Raw genomic sequence first — 22,798 nt, 5'->3', positions numbered from 1 at the left:
ATTCAGTTTCCATGAATATCCACTGCATTATATGTGGCTATAAAGATGACAGCTACAATATTTCTAATACCATAGAATGCTTTTTAATATCGTGACATTGCCCAGTCTGCCATATCTATCTGTCTTCACAAGTTGACAGATACACCAATCTGTTGAATGATTTTGTTCCTTTGTGTTGATTTAAAATGGGACATATTGCAGTTAAAAAGAAAAGCTTGCTACAGCAGACGTGATGTAAGACACCATAGTATGTATCAGAGAAACATGAATATTGTGACATATCAAAGACAGCGGCATTAATTCAATTGAAATTATCTTTCATTTTTGGAAGTGACATATTGGGGAAAATTTTGAGAGTTCATGCTCTTGCCATTGACCTTTGCCAGCAAGGAATGTTTGTTGGGAATACAGGTGCAAGCCCCTCATGACAATCAAAAATCATCGGGACAGCATGCCAAAATTCCTATAATGCACTACCAATTGGCAAATCTCCATGCCAGAAGCACAAATTGATAAAAATGTTCCTTGTAATTCTAAACCAGGTGGTCAAGGATTTCATGTGGGGAGGTGGTGGGATGAGAGAAGATTCTATTCAAAACATATTGTCCAGCTTCATGAAATAATCTTTGCTTTTCCTCTTTTTCTGCTAGTGTAATCCTGTGATGATTGATGCCAAGGAAGTCTCTGCTGCCCATCGAGCCCGTTACTTCTGGGGTAACCTTCCTGGTATGAACAGGTTGGTGAAAGAACGGTGAGGGACCCATACTGAGAATTAGCCAGTGGACAGCATAACACAGTGAGAATCAGCACAGTATTTTGTCAGTGAGCATAGAACTTTCTGTGACCAAGGATAGACGTCCTTACACTTACCATTTGATCCCAGATTTTATCCCTTTTTGTTTCTTCCACACGGCTCCTTTCAGGAAGAAGCATAATGTGGTCCTGGTTGTAGTAGTCTTACATTATGATTGGTTGCAGGATGCGACCTTTGTCAATTTTTCTTATTTCTGAGGAGGAACTCCATCTCTGCAGTGTATTCCATCTGACCAAGAACTGGTGTAATTTATAGACATATTGAAAAGACGGCTCAGAAACTTGAAACTATTGACTATCCATTGGGAGACAGATAGACTGTTATTATGCTAAAGTTAAACAATTCTAAATTGTCAGTATTTTATTTCTAATTATTGTACCTGATTTTGTCCTTTTATATTTTCTTCCATTATATTTTATTCCACACTTTCAATTCCTAAAGCATTGTGATATAAATATAACATCACAGTATATTTGTTGGAAAAATTGAAAATCTTCAAATAAGCATATTATGTGAACCCTTATTGAAGTTCATAACTAATATTCTACTATCCAACAACATATATTTAGTGCCACTTCCCATTCCCACCAGCTACATTCTGATACTTTTCATAGGGAACATTTTGGCTTATGAAGGAAAAGCTGATAGGGTAGATGGTGTACAGTGGTGACAGTAATTGTGGAAAAGTCTGCTGCCTTCCCTCCTGATGAAAAGAAGATGCTGGGGAAAAGTGAAAAGATACAGATTGAAAACGGTATATGTTCTACTAATTTTCACATTCTTTAATTTACTACAACCACCTGATCCACAGAGTCAATATCAGATAGGTGAATAACCTGATAATGAAAACACCAAAAAATACTCAGACCACATAATTTAGCTCCTTAGCACCAGATTTTGGCACTATAACTGCCATTTTGGTGACATTTCTGGTGCAAGCCATGCTGGATGGCATAATGGAGAGCGTTTTTGTGCATGTGCGCAGCGACTGGCTGCTGGAAGTATGCAGAATAGGCAGATCATGACATCAATCAGCATATAACTCTGATTTGATCATGCCATCTGTGAAACACACACAGCTGAACACGTGTTCAGCAGCAGGAAGGATCCCCCACCCACACTATTTAAAGGGATCATCAGGTTCATTGTTGATTAATTTCTTCTGTCTCTTGCTGCAATTGGAAAAGTGTTTATGTTTTAATAGAAACAGAAAGATTTACAGCACAGATGGAGGCCATTTGGAGAGTTTTTTAAATTTGCTCCCTACAGGGAGTAACGTGGCATGTGCTGAAAGACTTCAAAAATTCTGCACAAACCACTTGCTTTCAGACATGGTGCTGTAGTATGCATTCTTCTTAGACAACAGCATGACAGGGAGAATAAGCAGAGGTAATATGGAGGAAGACAAACTGCTGGAAAAGGGAGGAAAAGGAGAGGGAGATGGGCTCTCAGCAGGAGGCTATACCCATCCAGGGTGTTGAGGGAGCAATTTATCATCCTGAACCTCAACAACGACATTTTTGACATAATAAAACATCTCAAGGTGTTTTACAAGCGTTATGAAACAAAATTTGACACTGAGCCACATAAGCAGATTTTAGGCCAGATGGCCGAAAGGTTGGTCAAAAGGATAGGTTTTAAGGAGTGTCTTAAAGAAAAAAAGAGGTAGAGAAATGAAGAGATTTAGGGAGGAAATTCCAGAGCTTGGAATCTTGGCAGCTGCAGGCACGGTCACCAATTGGTGAAACGATTAAATAAGGGTATGCTGAAAAGACCAGAGTTGGTGGAGTGCAGAGCACTTGGAGGTATTGTGAGGCTGGAGGAGATCACAGAGATACAGAGAGGCGAGGCCGTGGAGGGATTTGAAATTAAGGATGAGAATTTTAAAATCGTGGCATTGCTTAACCAGGGGCCAATGGAGATCAGAGAGCACAGGGGAGATGGGCGTGCAGGACCATGCGAGTTAGGACACGGGCAGCAGAGTTCTGAATTACCCAAAATTTGCAGAAGGTAGAACTACAAGGCCAGCAAGAAGTGCATTTGAATAGTCAAGTCTAGAGGGAACAAAGGTGTGGATGAGGGTTTCAACAAATAAGCTGAGGTAGGAGTGGAGTCAGGCAATGTTACGGAGGTGGAAATAGGTGGTCTTAGTGATGGTGGGGATATGTGGTCAGAAGCTCATCTCGGGATCAAATATGACACCAAGGCTGCGAACAGTCTAGTTCAGCCTCAGACAGTTACCAGGGATAGGGCTGGAGTCGGGTAGCTAGGGAATGGATTTTGTGACAGGAACCGATACAGTGGCTCTGACTTCCCAATATTTAATAGGAGGAAATTTCTGCTCCTCCACTATTGGATGTTGGACAACGGTGGAGAGGTTGTGAGAGGTAGTAGAGAGGTAGAGCTGGGATTGTTGCTGTACAGGTGGAAACTGACGTCGTGTTTTCTAATAATGTCGCCAAGGGGCAGCATGTAGATGGGAAATAGGAGAGAACCAAGGGTAGATCCTTTGGGGACACCAGAGGTAACGTTGAGGGAGTAGAAAGAGAAATCATTGTAGGTCATTATTTGGCTATGACTGGATAGATAATAATGGAACCAGGTGAGTGCAGTCCCGCCCAGCTGGACAACAATGGAGAGGTGCTGGAGTGGAAATTTGTGGACAACTGTGTCAAATGCTGCAGACAAGTTGAGAAGGATGAGGAAGGATAGTTTACTTTTGTCACTGTCACAAAAGGTGTCATTTGTGATCTTGATAAGGGCCGTTGCGGTACTATGATGGGGTTGGAAAAACAATTGTAGGAATTTAAACATGAAGTTCTGAGAATGATGAGCACAGATTTGTGAAGCAACAACAAGGACTTTGGAGAGAAAAGGAAAGGTGGAAATGGGCAATAGTTTGCAGGGATGGTGAACTCAAGGGTTGTTTTTTTGAGGAGAAGGTCGATGATGGCAGGTTTTAAGGAGAGGGGAAGAGTACTTGGGAGAGAGAAGCATTAACTATATCAGCTAACATAGGAGTCCTTGTAGGTATAGGGGCTAGGGAGTGGGCCTCATCGACAAGCTGAGCTTAGAGAAGACATGAGGGGCTTTAGGAAAGAAACTAGAGAAAGATATGAATTCAGGGTCATGGCGGGGGGGAACCTTAGAGGAAGTTTGTCCCGGTGGGCTAGGGGAAAGGAGGGAAGTAGCAGCGGCAGCTGACTGAATGGTCTCACTCTTTGTACATGAGCTCCTCGCACTTAGTGTTGGAAATGAGGGTGGAGGAGGCAGGGGAGGGTGGTTTAAGAAGACTGTTGGTGATGAAGAGAAGCTGGATGTTATCTTTGCCTGCCTGGATAATCTTTGAAAAGTGGGCAGTATTATCTATGGAGAGCAGGACCCGATAATGCTTTCTGTGATCCAGCCAGATAAAAACAGTTGTCTGCCAAAGACAGTCAAATTTGTTTCCCTTAAACTTAAGGGAGTGAAGTTAGAGTATATACCAGGGGAATGACTACAGTGAGAGAGTGTATGGTTTTACTGAAGACAAGGGCATCAAATTTAGTAGAGAGGGTGATAATTAGCCAATCAGTACCTGCAGAAATATCATGATGAATCATAGGCCAAAGATAGATAGTTGGGAATTTGAAAGTATAGTGGTAGGAGACTTGACGAAAAGTTTTTTTCCCAGGGTGGACACAGAAAGAAATGGGTTAGGAAGGGGAAAGGGAAATATGTGTTGAAAGAAATATAAGGAAATGATTAGAGATTGCCTAATCAGTTGTAGCTACAATTGGATTATTGAGGCCACGTGAATAACCTCAGCAAGGAACAGCACATCAGAGGGCACACTCACTGAAATCTGCCACCTTCTGCAGCCGTAACTGCAGCCTCCGAGCAGGGTGAGGACAGCATTGCCAGTGGCTGTGCAGGTGACCGTGACCATGAACCTTCATGTGTCTGGTACCTTCCAGGCTGGAGCAGGTGATATTTGCAACATCTCCTAGTTCACCACCCACTGTTGCATAAGACTGGTCACTGAGACTCTGTATCAGCAGACTGCTGAAATATATTTCATTCTCTTTTGCCAGAGAGAAGTAGGCAGTGATGGTGTTGGACAGCACCATCTTGGTACAAGCGGCAGGTCTGTGCTGGCTGGCTGGCAGGCAACAGCAGGGACATTAAAGGAGTTGCAGTGGTGAAAAACCAAATGCTGTTATCCTGATAGAGGACAGTAGGTTTGTGTTCCATGGAGACACTGCCATTCCCTCACGGCTGCACCTTAGCCATCCTGGTAATCTGTTGGAGCACCGATTGCTGGACTGCTGTGACACTGTGCAAGCCACTTTGAACACTGGTAACCACAGCTATGATGGCAGCAGTCTGAACTTTATGACATCAAGATGGCCTTGCATGAGCTCAGTTTGAGCTTCCACTGCAGCATTCAGATGTTGGGTGGCTTCTGCTTGTGTTACAATGGAAGCTGAGACATTGGCCATCAGACTCTGCATATTTGGGACCACAAGTATGCTAATGGAGTTGGCCTTCCCTTCCACTCTGGAAAGGATGGGGTCCAATCTATGCTCAAATCCCTGTGCCAAGTTGTTGTGGACTTCTCTGTGCTCCTTGATATTGCTTGCAGGCTTCCTGGCAGGCCTGCCAATGCACCAATGCATACCCATCAGCTTTCTTCTGTAGACTGCCACGTTGAAGTGATCATCTGCATCCTCAGCGGCAGAACTTGTCTGCGATATCGCCCTCCAATGAGCTGGAACCTGAGCTAACCTTGTCCCCTGCCCTGGCTGCAGGCCACACATGCCCAGCATCTCATCAGGTGCAGATCCTGCCTCTAAGCTATCCTCTACAGCATGCACCATGTCAGTATCTGAGCTAGTGGCTGCGAGTGTGAGAGCAAGTGATGGTGTTTCTTCTTAATCATTTCCTGCTCTTCCATCTCTATTGTTCCACCACTGCCTGGCCAGGTTGCAGTTCATGGGTATCTGAAAGTAGAAAGGCATAAGAGTGGGGTTGTGGTGAGGGAAGAGGGGGAAAATAAGATGTGCATCCTTACAGGGTCTGTAGCTTGTAAATTAGACGAGATTGTGGGATGAGGAGGAAGTGGGATGTGAGAAGGAGGATTAGCTATGAGGATACCGTCATCTTCAGTGGTTTCAGCCCTGCTGTTGACCATAGCTTCAGTGATGACCACTCCAATGATGATGAACACTGTCTCCTCAATGGGGGTTAGGACATGCAGCTGTGTGTGTCCCCTGCCGGTTAGATCCTGCTGCCTCCAGTTATGCACCAACTTGTCTTGCAAGAGAGAGGGAAGTGTGTCAGTGAGTGTCATGCAATCTGGTTGGGTGATGGTTGAAAAGTTGGCAGTGTGTACAAGCTGTGAGATGTGAGTATGAGGCTTGCAGCAGTACTAAGTGTGTGAGAGTGAGGTGAAGCTACGAATGTTCAGTTTGAGTTGTGATTGTTAGAGATTATTGGTAGATGAGTGATTGAGGTGTGATGCATTGAGCTGTGTGTGAGGCTACTGATGCAGTTGGTGGGATATGGTATTTGAAGATAGATTCACTGACCTTGACCACTTGTGAGAGTTATTGAACTTTTTGCAGCACTGCATCCAGGTCCTCAGGGCTTGACTCCAGGCATCAACCTCCACAGCTCTCTGGTCGCACCACCTTCGCAGAGTTTGCTTAGAATTGCTCCTGGCCCCCTGTGGATCTCTCTACTGCTGTCCACGTCCAGCACCAAGGCCTTTAGTGCCGGGTTGGAAAATCTTGAAGCCCTTGTCTGCCATATTGTGCTATTATTGAGTGTTTCCAATATCAAAATCACTTTTCAAACGGCTTCCCAGTACCTGCTTCAGCCACAATGCACCGGTGCAGACTGCCTTTAAGTATTGCAGCGTGGCATTAACTCATGCTAGCCTCTCGCGATTTTGCGCTTCCCCGCTCAGGCGTGGGGTGACTCAACAGTGTGCTTATTGGTGGCTGCACACTGCAATCATTTAAATTGGCAGGCAGCACACATGTTTTCGAAAACAATGACTGTGAGTTAATCGTATATCACAATTGTGGTGCCTATTTTCAGGCCTTGTCTAATTTTGCCTCCTCAGGCTTTAAGCAAACTATTAATAATTGGCTCCCCTCCTATATTTTACAGGCAACAAACAAAATTGAGTCTCTCTTCCAGTAACTTGCTGCTTGTTTCACACTGCTGATTTTTGTATCTTTCTCGTCTTTTTATGTGCCTTTCTCTCTCTCAGGGTAATTTTAACTTTTGCTGATAGTGTAAATGGGCCAATATCAGATCACCTGTCCATTATGCACCTCTTCTAATTGAAATCAATGGATGACTCTCACATACTTTTGTTGTTATCTCTGTACTTCTCAATATATTTTTGACCCTTTTTCATTCTTCTCTAGCACCCTTCCCTTAACAAAAGAGATACACACACATTTCCTTTTGAATACATACATATTACCTTGCTACATCCAGTTTGCATTGCTTTGGCAAATATTGTGAAAATTTCCATGAAGGTTTTGGCTGCTAAGAACACATTTGCACAATTGTTGCGTTGCTTAATTTCAATCCTGGACATTTGTAGACCAGTCACACTGTGGAATTTACTAGAGGAAATCTACTTTGCAGCAAACTGTGGCACTTTGTTTTTTTCTTGATAATAATATCCATTTCCCACATTATATTGCATTATTTAAAGTATCAGTCACAAGATCTCTCCTTCTCACTGTATTCCCTGTTAGGGAATGGCGATGGCGTAGTGGTATTATCACTGGACTAGTCACCCAGAGACCCAGGGTATTTCTCCAGGGACATGGGTTCGAATCCCACCACAGCAGAAGGTGGAATTTGAATTTAATTAATAAAAAATCTGGAATTAAAAAGCTAGTCTAATGATGGCCATGAAACCATTGTCGATTGTTGTAAAAACCCATCTGGGTTCACGAATGTCCTTTAGGGAAGGAAATCTGCTGTCCTTACCTGGTCTGGCCTATATGTGACTCCAGACCCACAGCAATGTGGTTAACTCTTACATGCCCTCTGAAATGGCCTAGCAAGCCACTCAGTTGTACCTAACCGCTACGAAGTCAATAAAAAGGAATGAAACCGGACGGACCACCCGGCATCGACCTAGGCACCGTAAACGACAACGGCAAACCCAGCCCTGTCGACCCTGCAAAGCCCTCCTAACTAACATCTGGGGGCTTGTACCAAAGTTGGGGCTTATCTCACAGACTAGTCAAGCAACAGCCTGACATAGTCATACTCACGGAATCATACCTTCCAGACAATATCCCAGACACTGCAATCACTATCCCCGGTAGGACAGGACAGACCCAGCAGAGGTGGTGGCACAGTGATATACAGGAGGGAGGGAGTTGCCCTGGGAGTCCTCAACATCGACTCCGGACCCCATGAAGTCTCATGGCATCAGGTCAAACATGGGCAAGGTAACCTCCTACTGATTACCACCTACTGCCCTCCCTCAGCTGATGGCTCAGTACTCCTCCATGTTGAACAGCACTTGGAGGAAGCACTGAGGGTGGCAAGGGCACAAAATGTACTCTGGGTGGGGGACTTCAATGTCCATCACCAAGAGTGGCTCGATAGCACCACTACTGACCGAGCTGGCCAAGTCCTAAAGGACATAGCTGCTAGACTGGGTCTGCGGCAGGTGGTGGGGGAACCAACACGAGGGAAAAACATACTTGACCTTGTCCTCACCAATCTGCCTGCCGCAGATGCTTCTGTCCATGACTGTATTGGTAGGAGTGACCACCGCACAGTCCTTGTGGAGACGAAGTCCCGCCTTCACATTGAGGATACCGTCCATCGTGTTGTGTGGCACTATCACCGTGCTAAATGGAATAGATTTCGAACAGATCTAGCAATGCAAAACTGGGCATCCATGAGGCGCTGTGGGCCATCAGCAGCAGCAGAATTGTACTCAACCACAATCTGTAACCTCATGGCCCGGCATATCCCCCACTCTACCAATACCATCAAGCCAGGAGACCAACCCTAGTTCAATGAAGAGTGCAGGAGGGCATGCCAGGAGCAGCACCAGGCATACCTCAAAATGAAGTGTCAACCTGGTGAAGCTACAAGACAGGACTATCTGTGTGCCAAACTGCATAAGCTGCATGCGATAGACAGAGCTAAGCAGTCCCATAACCAACGGATCAGATCTAAGCTGTGTAGTCCTGCCACATCCAGCCGTGAATGGTGGTGGACAATTAAACAACTAACTGGAGGAGATGGCTCCACAAATATCCCAATCCTCAATGATGGGGGAGCCCAGCACATCAGTGCGAAAGATAAGGCTGAAGCATTTGCAACAATCTTCAGCCAGAAGTGCCGAGTTGATGATCCATCTCGGCCTCCTCCTGAAGTCCCCAGCATCACAGATGCCAGACTTCAGCCAATTCGATTCACTCCGCGTGATATCAAGAAACGACTGAAGGCACTGGATACTGCAAAAGCTATGAGCCCTGACAATATTCCAGCAATAGTACTGAAGACCTGTGCTCCAGAACTTGCCACGCCCCTAGCCAAGCTGTTCCAGTACAGCTACAACACTGGCATCTACCCTTCAATGTGGAAAATTGTCCAGGTATGCCCTGTACACAAAAAGCAGGATAAGTCCAACCCGGCCAATTACCGCCCCATCAGCCTGCACTCAATCATCAGTAAAGTGATGAAAGGTGTCATCAGCAGTGCCATCAAGTGGCACTTGCTTGGCAATAACCTGCTCAGTGAAGCTCAGTTTGGGTTCCGCCAGGGCACTAAGCTCCTGACCTCATCACAGCCTTGGTTCAAACATGGACAAAAGAGATGAACTCAAGAGGTGAGGTGAGTGACTGCCCTTGACATCAAGGCAGAATTTGACCGAGTATGGCATCAAGGAGCCCTAGCAAAACTGAGGTCAATGGGAATCGGGGAAAACCCTCCGCTGGCTGGAGTCATACCTAGCGCAAAGGAAGATGGTTGTGGTTGTTGGAGGTCAATCATCTGAGCTCCAGGACATCACTGCAGGAGTTCCTCAGGGTAGTGTCCTAGGCCCAACCATCTTCAGCTGCTTCATCAATGACCTTCCTTCAATCATAAGGTCAGAAGTGGGGATGTTCGCTGATGATTGCACAATGTTCAGCACCATTCGTGACTCCTCAGATACTGAAGCAGTCCATGTAGAAATGCAGCAACACCTGGACAATATCCAGGCTTGGGCTGATAAGTGGCAAGTAACATTCCCGCCACACAAGTGCCAGGCAATGACCATCTCCAACAAGAGAGAATCTAACCATCTCCTCTTGACATTCAACGGCATTACCATTGCTGAATCCCCCACTATCACCATCCTATGGGCTACCATTGACCAGAAACTGAACTGGAGTAGCCGTATAAATACCGTGGCTACAAGAGCAGGTCAGAAGCTAGGAATCCTGAGGCGAGTAACTCACCTCCTGACTCCCCAAAGCCTGTCCACTATCTACAAGGCACAAGTTAGGAGTGTGATGGAATACTCTCCACTTGCCTGGATGGGTGCAGCTTCAACAACACTCAAGAAGCTCGACACCATCCAGGATAAAGCAGCCCGCTTGATTGGCACCCCATCTACAAACATTCACTCCCTCCACCACCGACGCACAGTGGCAGCAGTGTGTACCATGTACAAGATGCACTGCAGCAATGCACCAAGGCTCCTTTGACAGCACCTTCCAAACCCGCGACCTCTACCAACTAGAAGGGCAAGAGCAGCAAATACATGGGAACATCACCACTTGCAAGTTCCCCTGCAAGTCACACACCATCCTGACTTGGAACTATATCGCCGTTCCTTCACTGTCGCTGGGTCAAAATCCTGGAACTCCCTTCCTAACAGCACTGTGGGTATACCTACCCCAAATGGACTGCAGCGGTTCAAGAAGGCAGCTCACCACCACCTTCTCAAGGGCAATTAGGGATGGGCAATAAATGCTGGCCTGGCCAGTGACGCCCACATCCCATGAATGAATAAAAAAAAGTCAAGATACCACCCAACTGCTGTAATCTTCCACTGTCATATCACAATGGAAAGGGGACATTCGACAGTGAGGCGGATGGATAATTGCTGGCAAATGATATCCAGCAGGACAGCTTTTAGAGATTTTCTGACAGTTTCCATGTGGTGAAAATTTTATTGCTACCTGATTGACGCATGCCCAACCCTGACAAGTCTTCCAGGACAGACATAATTACATATTCCAGGCAAGTACCTGAGACTGAATTAGAGAACTACCTGTGACGGGGCAAGTGCTTTCAGCTACTCGTGCTCAAAGTCAGATGCCAGGACATGCATGATGCAATTTTAACTCCTAACCCAAGTTTCCTTTGACCTTGTGTGAAGGCTCTTGCCTCACCGATAGTGGCTTGTCTGTGATTGGGAATTCAGCAACATTCAGCAACCCAGCCCTCCACATCACCACATGTTTCAACACACTGGGCTGGATTTTACCAAGCCCACGACGTCGGGCTCCGTGGCGGGGAGCGCCGGAAGATGGTTATCTTCACTTTGCTGATTGGCGTAAAGGTAAATCAGACAACATTTGAGCTAACTTTGGGAAAGAGGGTGACAGCTTTTTTATCAGTCTGTTAATTAAAGAATCATCATTCAATAACTAATATAGTCACAGGTACCCAATTGACTCCAACGTCTCCCGTTAATTGTACATTATTAAACACAACCTATTTCTGAAGTGCCCTGAATTGGCACATTTTTGGGATGAAGTACTTTTAACAATTCATAAGACTAGAAATATACAGGTTTCTTTACAATTCATTCTCTGTCTACTGGGCCATTCACCTGTGGGCCTTAATTTTAGGCGTGGCTTAAAACTATGAAAATATTGATTTTTGCTATCCAGAAATCTAATTTGTGCATCTGAAAATTCCAGAAAGCTCCGTCATTGATCTGTGTCAGAATTTGTTTACCAGCCATAAACCTTTTGGAACACAAACCTATTTGATAAGGCAAATCATTGAAAAATGCCACAAAATCTGTTTTTGTTAATATATGGAAGCAGTGTTTCAATGAGGTTGGGTGTTTGATTCCCCTGCCATCAAATAGTAAATATTATTGTGTGTATGGTTCACATATGCCTCAATAGACAATTGTTTAGAGGTTTATGTTTCAGTTTATACGTGGATTACTTTCCATGTTGGGTAGCCATTTTATGTTCCGAATAAACTCTTTACTCCTGAAATGATGCCCTGTTTAATGTGTTCCTCTTACCATTATGTTTAGTTTAGTTTAGAGATACAGCACTGAAACAGGCCCTTCGGCCCACCGAGTCTGTGCCGACCATCAACCACCCATTTATACTAATCCTACACTAATCCCATATTCCTACCACATCCCCACCTGTCCCTATATTTCCCGACCACCTATCTATACTCGGGGCAATTTATAATGGCCAATTTACCTATCAACCTGCAAGTCTTTGGCATGTGGGAGGAAACCGGAGCACCCGGAGGAAACCCACGCAGACACAGGGAGAACTTGCAAACTCCACACAGGCAGTACCCAGAATTGAACCCGAGTCGCTGGAGCTGTGAGGCTGCAGTGCTAACCACTGCGCCACTGTGCACTCATTTTAAGAAGGTATTGACCTGTTTAAAATAATGGTTTAATGCGTCCATTATGTATGTTAGTTATTTAATAGTGTAATTTCAGGGGCATTGTTTTAAATCTTTTTCATTTCACATGTTGAAATAATGTATGTTTAACTTTAAAATGATGAGCACTAGGTTTGATGGCTTAACCAGGTGTTTGACAGGTTTTAAAGAAGTAGCAGTGACCTAGCAGTTCTAGAAAGAGACATTGGGCTCCCATGCTGAGCGCTCAGCAATCAAACAGCACTACTCATTGCCAACCATAGCCAGATGTATGCACAGTACAAATGTGTGTAGCTTTTGTCTTCTGGGGTTGCAAATCAACCCTTGCAGCCTTTGCTCATGCTACGTGCAGATTTACAGCTCGAAGGGGCGTGGCTGGGGAGATCAATGCTCTACCACCTCCTAATGGACTAATGATACAGCAAGAACTCCCGTCTATAGCACACAGTATGGCCCTACAGTGATGTGGCTGTACAAATATGAGCTGCAGCCAGGAACAGAAGTGAGAAGAATATCAGTTAGGGAGAGTGCTGCTGTGAACTGGATTGTTAGAACACATGAATGTCTATCTGGATCTCTATGAATGTGAGGAGAGTACCTAAAAAAAAGTGTGATACTGATTGCTTTTGAAGAAATTAACATACAGCCATACAAATTAGGAGCAGAAGTAGGCCATTTGGCCCATCGAGCCTGCTCCGCTATTCAATAAGATCATGGCTGATCTGTTTCTGTCTCAAATTCCACACCCTCATCGACCCCCGATAATCTTTGGTTCCCTTGCCTAACATGAACCTATCTATCTCTGCCTTAAAAATATTCAATGACCCCGCCTTCACCTTCTGAGGCAGAGAGTTCCAAATTCGCACAACCCTCTGAGAGAAAAAATTTCTCCTCGTCTCTGTCCTAAAAGGGCGACCCCTAATTTTAAAAAAGTGCCCCCTTGTTCTGGACTCACCCACAAGAGGAAACATCCTTTCCACATCCACCTTGTCAAGATCGTTCAGGATCTTATATACTTCAATCAAGTCTCCCTTCACTCTTCTAAACTCCAGTGAAAACAAACCCAGTCTGTCCAACCTTTCCTCATAAGACAAGCGGCTCGTTCCAGGTATCAATCTAGTAAACCTCCTCTGAACCGCCTCCAATGCATCAAAACTGCACACAGTATTTGAGATGTGGTCTCACCAGTGCCCTGTATAACAGAAGCATAACATCCTTACTTTTATTTACAATTCCTCTCGTAATAAAGGATAGCATTCCATTAGCCTTCTTTATTACTTGCTGTACCTGCATACTAACATTTTGTGACTCATGCACTAGAACACCTAGATCACTCTGCACCTCGGAATTCTGCAGTCCCTGTTTAAGAAATACTCTCCTTTTTTATTCTTCCTGCCAAAGTGAACAACTTCACATTTTCCCACATTATACTCCCTCTGCCAGATTTTTGCCCACTCACTGATCCTATATATCATTCTGCAACCTCCTTATGTCCTCTTCACAACATACTTTCCTACCTATCTTTGTGTCATCTGCAAATTTAGCTACCATGCCATCGCTCCCCTCTTGCAGGTCATTGATATAAATTGTAAAAATTTGAGGCCCCAACACAGACCTTGCAGGACTCCACTTGTCACATCCTGCCAATCAGAAAATGATCTATTTATGCATACTCTCTGTTTTCTGCCAGCCAGCCAGTCTTCTATCCATGCTAATATGTTACCCCCTACACCATGAGCTCCTACTTTGCACAATAACCTTTTATGTGGCACCTTGTCAGATGCTTTCTGGAAATCCAAGTACAGTACGTCAATGGGCTCCCCTTTATCCACAGCACATGTTACTCCTTCAAAGAACTCCAATAAATTGGTTAAACATGATTTCCCTTTCACAAAACCATGCTGACTATTCCCGATTACCTTGAGTTTTTCTAAGTGCCCAGCTGTTGCCTCCTTTTTGATCGATTCTAACACCTTCCCCATGACAGACGTCAAGCTAACTGGCGTATAGTTACCTGTTTTCTGCCTCTCCCCCTTCTTGAATAGAGGGGTTATATTTGCTACTTTCCAGTCTTATGGAACCTTTCCAGAATCTAGCAAATTTTGAAAAATTAACACGACCGCATCTGCTGAAGAAACAGAGTTGTATTTCCACAGGTTTGGAGTTGCTGAAGGAGACTTAGCGAGTTGCTACAGTGCATCTTGTAGATGACACACACTGCTGCCACTATGTGCTGCTGGTGCCCCCTCAGCATTAAATTTGCCATGTGCATCTCTGATTCTTTCTCTGTCCTGAAGTTGGCTCATAAATCTGACAATTAAACTGGCTGCTACCCAAGCCTAGGAGATAACATCACAGATGCTGCCTGACCTGCTGAGTATTTCCAGCGCTCTTTGCTTGAAACTAACTCCTGTGATCCTCACACCATCATATATTCCAATCTTTAATGTGTAAACATTTATGAGAAGTATTTAATGTGGTAACTTATCGATTTGTCTCAGTCTGATAAAGTTTTATTGGCTGACTCTTTAACTATTGGGTGAATCCTTCCTGGGTATGGTAGCTTATGATTCTGTTGATGGATTAGGTAATCCAGAAAATGCGAGTTCAAATCCTACTGTGTTAGTTTAAGAATTTGGATTTTAATTTTTTTAACAATTTGGTATCAGTAACAATAACCATGAAGCTGTCAGATTGTTGTAAAAACCCAACTGGTTCACTGATGTGCTTTAGGGAAGGAAACTTGCTGTCCTTACCCAGTCTGAACTATATGCCGGCCTGGTCACCAACATAATCGACTCTTAACTGCTCTCTGAAGTGGCCTAGCAAGCCAATTAGTTGTATTAACCCTTGCAGATGTTCAAGAAGAAGGCTCACCACTACCTTCTTGAGGCAACTACTGGTGGGCAATAAATGCCAGCCTTGCCTGTAACACCCACATCATTAGCCACCTCTTTTAAGACTCTAGGATAAAACCCATCAAGACCCGAGGACTTGTCAGCCCGCAGCTCCATCAGTTTGCTCAGTACCGCTTCCCTGGTGATTGCAATTTCAGCAAGTTCCTCTCTTCCTTCCACCTCTTGATTTATAGCTATTACTGGAATGTTTTTTGTATATTCTATAGTGAAGATGGAAGCAAAATATTTGTTTATTTCATCTGCCATTTCCTTATTATCGACTATTAACTCCCCATTCTCACTCTCTCGACGACCATCACTCACTTTACTTACACTTTTCCTTTTTAAATACCTGTAGAAACTCTTGCGATCCGTTTTTGCATTTCTATCTAGCTTCCCCTCATACTCTAATTTCTTTTTCCTGATTAACCTTTTAGTCATTCTCTGCCATTCTTGATATTCTGACCAATCATCTGACCTGCTACTCATCTTTGCACAATTATATGCTTTTTCCATAGTTTTGATGCTTTTCTTAACTTCTTTAGTTAACCACGGATGGTGAGTCCTCCTCTTAGATTTTTCTTTATAGTCGGAATATACTTATATATATTGAGTATTCAGAAATATCCCCTTAAATGTTTGCCACTGCTTCTCTATTGATCTATCTCCTAGCCTAGAAACCCAGTTCACTTCAACAAGCTCAGCTTTCACAGAGTCATAAAGTCATACAGTATAGAAACAGGCCCTTCGGCCCACCGTGTCCATGCCGACCATAATACCCATCCATACTAATCCCACCTACCGGCATTAATTCCATATCCTTCTATGCTTTGCTCATTCAAGTACCTGTCCAGATGCCTCTTAAATGTTGCTACTGTTCCTGCCTCCACCACCTCCTCTGGCAGCTCATTCCAGATACCCACTATTCTTTGTGTGAAAAATTTACCCCTTTGATCCTCTTTAAACCTCCTCCCTCTCACCTTAAATCTATGCCCTCTAGTTTTAGTCACCCCTACCATGGGAAACAGATTCTGGCTATCTACCCTATCTATGCCTCTCATAAATTGATATACCTCTATCATGTCCCCTCTCAGCCTGCTTCGCTCCAGGGAAAACAGACCCAGTCTATCCAATCTCTCTTTATAACTCAAGCCCTCCAACCAGGCAACATCCTTGTGAATCTTTTCTGCACCCTCTCTAGATTAATCTCATCTTTCCTGTAGTGCGGCGACCAGAACTGCACACAGTACTCCAAATGCGGCCTAACCAACATTATGTACAACTGTAACGTGACGTCCCAACTCTTGTACTCTGCCTTGGCCAATGAAGGCAAGCATGCCATATGCCTTCGTCACCACCCTATCTACCTGTGTTGTCACTTTCAGGGAACTATGTACTCGCATCCCAAGGTCTCTCTGCTCAACAACACTCCCCAGGGCCCTGCCATTCACTGTATATGTCCTGCCCTGGTTTAACTTCCCAAAATGCATCACTTCGCACTTGTCTGCATTAAATTCTATTTGCCAATCCCTTGCCCACTTTCCCAATTGATCTATATCCTGTTGTAACCTTAGACAACCTTCTTCACTATACCACCAATTTTGGTGTCATCTGCAAGCTTACTAATCATGCCCCCTACATTCACATCCAAGTCGTTAATATATATAACAAACAACAGAGGGCCCAGCACCGATCCCTGCGGCACACCACTGGTCACCGGCCTCCAATCTGTAAAACAACCCTCCACTACTACCCTCTGCCTCCTATCACCAAGCCAATTTTGTATCCAATTGGTTGGATCCCATGTGTTCGAACCTTCTGGACCAGCCTACCATGCGGGACCTTGTCAAAGGCCTTGCTAAAGTCCATGTAGACAACGTCCACCGCCCAGCCCTCATCAATCCTCTTGGTCACCTCCTCAAAAAACTCAATCAAATTCGTGAGACATAATTTCCCATGCACAAAGCCATGCTGACTATCCCTAATCAAACCTTGTCTTTCCAAATGCATATAAATCCTGTCTCTCAGAATCCCTTCCAACAACTTTCCCACCACTGATGTAAGGCTCACCGGCCTGTAGTTCCCTGGCTCATCCCTGCTGCTCTTCTTAAATCAAGGCACAACATTAGCTATCCTCCAGTCTTCCGGTACCTCACCTGTGGCTAACGATGATACAAAAATCTCAACCAGGGCCCCAGCAATCTCCTCTCTTGCTTCCCCTAACAGCCTAGGATACACCTGGTCAGGCCCTGGGGATTTATCCACCTTAATGTGCTTCAAAACCTCCAACACCTCCTGCTTTGTCATGTTGATATGCTCCAGGATATCGCTGTTTCCTCCCTTGAACTCACTAGCTTCCATGACCTTCTCCACGGTAAATACAGACGAGAAGTATTCATTTAAGACCTCGCCCATTTCCCGTGGCTCCCCACATAGATTACCACACTGATCCTTAAGGGGACCTACTCTCTCCCTAGCTGCCCTTTTACTCTTAATATACTTATAGAATCTTTTAGGATTCTCCTTTATCTTATCTGCCAGGGAAATCTCATGGCCCTTTTTCGCCTTCCTAATTTCCTTCTTAAATCTACTCCTACATCCCTTATACTCCTCGAGGGACTTGTTTGATCCCAGCTGCCTATACCTGACATATGCCTCCTTCTTTGTCCTGACCAGACCCTCAATATCCCTCGTCAACCAAGGTTCCCTAAACTTGCCAACCTTGCCCTTCAATCTAACAGGAACATGCCAGCCCTGAACTCTTCCTATCTCACTTTTAAAAGCCTCCCACTTGCCAGACGTCCCTTTACCTGTAAACAGCCTCTCCCATTCAACTTTTGAGGGTTCCAGTCTCATGCCATTGAAATTAGCCTTCCCCCAATTTAGGACTTCAACCTGAGGACCAGTCCTATCCTTTTCCATAATTATCTTGAAGCTAATAGAGTTATGGTCACTGGTCCCAAAGTGCTCCCCCACAGACACATCAACCACCTGCCCAGCGTCATTTCCTAAGAGAAGGTCGAGTGTAGCCCCTTCTCTAGTAGGGCCATCCACATACTGCTTCATGCCCACATAGTTGCCCTTATTTAAGTTTAAGATACTAGTCTTAGACCCACTCATCTCTTTCAAGCTGGATGTAAAATTCAATCATATTGTGGTCGCTGCGACTTGGAGTTGTCTTTACTCTGACGTCATTAATTAATCCTGTCACATTACACAATACCTAGTCTAATATAACCTGCTCTCTGGTTGGTTCCAGAATCTGCTGCTCTAAGAAACTATCTCGAAAGCATTCTATGAACTCCTCATCCAGGCTACAATTGCCAATCTGATTTTCCCAGTTTATATGTAGATGAAAATCACCCATGATTACTGCCGTCCCTTTATCACAAGCACCCAATATTTCTTCTTGTGTACTTCGTCCTGCATTACGGTTACTGTTAGGCGGCCAGTAGACCACTTCCACTAGTGATTTCTTTCCCCTACTATTCCTCACCTCCACCCAAATTATGATGTAATTCGTGTACTAAATATGGATAAACACAAATTTCACTTATTTTTCCTAATTTTAGATATAATATATCAATTGTGGAATTAGTGTGTTTAAAATTAAATCATTTCTAAATTCTAGGACCCCCCTCTAGACGTGCATGCACCAATAGGCATTAGTGTGGGGAGGTAAAAGCACTGAGAAGGAGTCTAAATACGAACATACATACGAACATATGAATTAGAAGCAGGAGTAGGCCACTTGGCCCTTCGAGCCTGCTCTTCCATTCAATAAGGTCATGGCTGAACTGATTACTCCACATTTCCACCTACCCCCGATAACCTTCCACCCCCTTGCTTATCAAGAATCTATCTAACCCTGCCTTAAAAATATTCAAAGACTCTGCTTCTACTGCCTTTTGAGGAAGAAAACTCCAAAGACTCACGACCCTCTGAGAGAAAAAATTTCTCTTCATCTGTCTTGAATGGGTGACCCCTTATTTTTAAACAGTGACCCCTCGTTCTAGATTCTCCCACAAGGGGAAGCATTCTTTCCACATCCACCCTGTCAAGACCCTTCAGGATCTTATTCGTTTCAATCAAGTCACCTCTTACTGTTCTAAATTCCAGTGAATACAAGCCTAGCCTGTCAAATCTTTCCTTATAAGACAGCCCACCCATTCCAGGTATTAGTCTAGTAAACCTTCTCTGTTCTGCCTCCAACGCATTTACATCCTTCCTCAAATAAGGAGACCAGTACTGTACACAGTACTCCAGATGAGGTCTCACCAATGCCATGTATGGCTGAAGCATAACCTCCCTACTTTTGTATTCAATTCCCTTCGCGATAAACGATAACATTCTATTAACTTTCCTAATTACGTGCTGTACCTGCATACTAACCTTTTGTGATTCATGCACTAGGATACCCAGATCCCTCTGCATCTCAGAGCTCTGCAATCTCTCACCATTTAGAAAACCATGCTTCTTTTTATTCTTCCTGCCAAAGTAGACAATTTCACACTTTCCCACATTATACTCCATTTTACAGGTCTTTGCCCACTCACTTAACCTATCTGTATCCCTTTGCAGCTCCCTTACATCCTCTTCACAAGTTACTTTCCTACCTATCTTTGTGTCATCAGCAAATTTAGCAACCATACCTTCGGTCCCTTCATCTAAGTCATTTATATAAATTGTAAAAAGTTGAGGCCCCAGCACAGATCCCTGTGGCACACCACTTGTTACATCTTGCCAACCAGAAAATTACCCATTTATGCCTACTCTCTGTTTCCTGTTAGCTAGCCAATCTTCTATCCATGCCAATAAGTTACCCCTACACCATGAGCTTTTATTTTCTGCAATAACCTCTGATGTGGCCCTTATCAAATGCCTTCTGGAAATCTAAGTACAATACATCCACCCGTTGCCCTTTATCCACAGCACATGTATTTCCCTCAAAGAAGTCCAAGAAATTGGTTGACTCTGCCTGATTACCTTTAATTTTTCTAATGCCCTGCTATAACATCTTTAATAATAGCTTCTAACATTTTCCCGAAGACAGATGTTAAGCTAACTGGCCTGAAGGTTCCTGCTTTCTGTCTGCCTCCCTTTTTGAATAGAAGAGTTACATTTGCTATTTTCCAATCTAACGGAACCTTCCTCGAATCTAGGGAAATTTGGAAAATTAAAACTAACACATCAACTATCTCCCTAGCCCCTTCTTTTAACACCCTAGGGTGTTAACTTGCGTTCCTCCCTCCCTCCCTTCCATTTCCTGACTTACAGCTAATACCGGTATGTTACTTGTATCCTCAATAGTGAAGACCGATACAAAATATCTGTTCAATTCATCTGCCATCTCCTTATTACCCATTATTAATTCCCCAGACTCACTTTCTGTAGGGCCAGCGCACACTTTGTTAACTTTTCTTTTTTAAATATCTATAAAAACTCTTCTCTCCCTCAAACTGAATGTAAAATTCATCATATTGTGATCGCTGCTACCTAGGGGCACCTTAGCTTTGAGGTGATTAATTAATCCTGTCTCATTGCACAATACCAGGTCTAGTATAGTCTGCTGTCTGGTTGGCTCCAGAACGTATTGTTCCAAGACGTTATCCCAAAAACATTCTATGTATTCCTCATCTAGGCTACCTCTGCCTATCTGATTTTTCCAGTCTACATGTAAGTTAAAATCCCCCATAATTATCGCTGTACCTTTCTGACAAGCTGCCATTATTACTTCCTTTATACCCCATCCTGCGGTGTGGCTAATGTTAGGTGGTCTGTACACCACTCCCACAAGTGACTTCTTGCCTTTATGATTTTTTATCTATACCCTCTTCTAAAGTACGTGCGGTCTCAGTATCAGCGCTAGTGACTGTGAGTGTGAGAGCAAGTGATTGCATCATTAGTCTCTTCTTCCTCTACCACTTGTTACTCCTGGAACTCTGACTGGCCAGCATTGCAGTTCTTGGGTATCTTAAAGGAGAAAGTCACAAGGCTAGGGTGGCAGTGAGGTGAGGAGGACTTATGCTTATACCGTCTGCAGCTTGTAAATCAGAAGAGTTTGTGGGATGAAGGGGAATTTGGATAGAAGACCAAGGATTAGGTACAAACATACCATCATCTTCATTTGTTTCGGCCCTGCCGCTGGTGGCAGTATCAGTCATGGCCACTCTAATGATGACGAGCACCGTCTCCTCCATCAGGCTGAGGACATACAGCTGTTCCTGTTGCTCCCTAGTTAGCTCCTGTTGCCTGTAGTTGTGCACCACCTTGTCTTACAAGAGAGAGGGATGTGTGTCAGTGAGTGCCTGTCATGATTGAAAAGCTGGCAGGATGTGCAAGCTGTGAGATGTGGTATGAGGCTTACAACAGTGCTAAGTGTGTGAGCGTGAGGTGAAGCTATGACTGTGAGGTATGAGTTATGGTTGAAGAGATTATTGGTAGGTGAGTGAAGTGGTTGTTGTGAATTAAGCGGTGTTTGCGAGACTAGTGGTTTAGTTGTAAAGATATAGGGCTGAATTTTGTCAGCCCCGAAAAAGTCCTCCTGCTGGGGCAAAAAGCGGAAGCCAACCCTGCTGCAGTGAGTGGTGGGACCCTGGGCAGCATTTTGCCCATGGCGGCCAATTAACAGATGCCGCTGCGGCTGCTGTCCAATTCAGAACGGTGGCCCACCCAATCCCCCCGACCCCAAGAGCGGCCGACTCAATCAGAGGACAGGCAGCTCAGCAGCCTCAGCAGCGCCACCATTAGCAGTGGTCACTGCTGGTGCTGCAGCTCAAAGGAGAGGATGCCTTAATGTCGAGGTGCCGTCGAAGGCACAAGTGTTGCAGAGGAAGCTGGGGCAGGTAAGTCCCAGGGATTGGGATGGGAGGTATGGCTTATTGAAGCAGCGGTGAGTTAGGTGCGGGGGAGGCCATTGCCACCGGGTATCCCCAGGCCAGGATGGGCCCTCCTTATGTTAGCAAAATGTCCGCGAGGGCTGGAAGTGGCCCCTAATTGGGCCCTTAAGTGGCTCAATTGGCCATCCAACAAGCAGCTGGGCAGCAAAGGTTCCCGATACTGGCAATATGCCATGGCAGGACAAGGCATTGGGAGGGGACCCTCCTGCCTCCCACCCCATCTCGAAAGGGCTGGGAAAATTCAGCCCATGGTATGTGAAGATGAATTCACTGACCTTGACCTCTTGTGTGAGATCATCAAGCTTCTTTGTGTGCTGCATCCAGGTCCTTGGAACTACACTGATTGCATTCACAGTAATGTAATCTGGTCCCACTGCCTTTGCAGAGTTGGTCTGGAGGGTTTTCTGCACCCTCCACTCCCCCTATGGATAAAGGACCTCTCTCCTCCTGTCTACCTCATGCACCGACCTCCTATGCTGTATCAGAACCTGGGAGCACACTCTCTGTCCTGTAAGCCA

The 22,798-nt window shown here is 44.6% G+C and overlaps 1 protein-coding gene across 7 annotated transcripts in view; it reads left to right on the top strand.

Moving 5' to 3' along the window:
* Positions 1 to 22,798, top strand: part of dnmt3ab (DNA (cytosine-5-)-methyltransferase 3 alpha b) — a 718,146-nt gene that overhangs the window by 657,397 nt on the left and 37,951 nt on the right. For 3 of the 7 annotated variants that reach the window (XM_068023822.1, XM_068023814.1, XM_068023846.1), the window contains one exon: positions 651 to 751. In XM_068023822.1, coding sequence (XP_067879923.1) covers positions 651 to 751 — 101 coding nt within the window. Of the gene's footprint in view, positions 1 to 650; positions 797 to 11,216; positions 11,251 to 22,798 lie in introns of those variants that run through there. The other 4 variants (XM_068023838.1, XM_068023830.1, XM_068023852.1 and 1 more) reach the window with 3 other exon arrangements.

The sequence above is a fragment of the Heterodontus francisci genome, chromosome 3 (genome assembly GCF_036365525.1).
Source record: "Heterodontus francisci isolate sHetFra1 chromosome 3, sHetFra1.hap1, whole genome shotgun sequence".
Lineage (NCBI taxonomy): Eukaryota > Metazoa > Chordata > Chondrichthyes > Heterodontiformes > Heterodontidae > Heterodontus > Heterodontus francisci.
The sequence above is the reverse complement of the archived record's forward strand: the minus strand, read 5'-3'. Positions and strand labels throughout refer to the sequence as shown.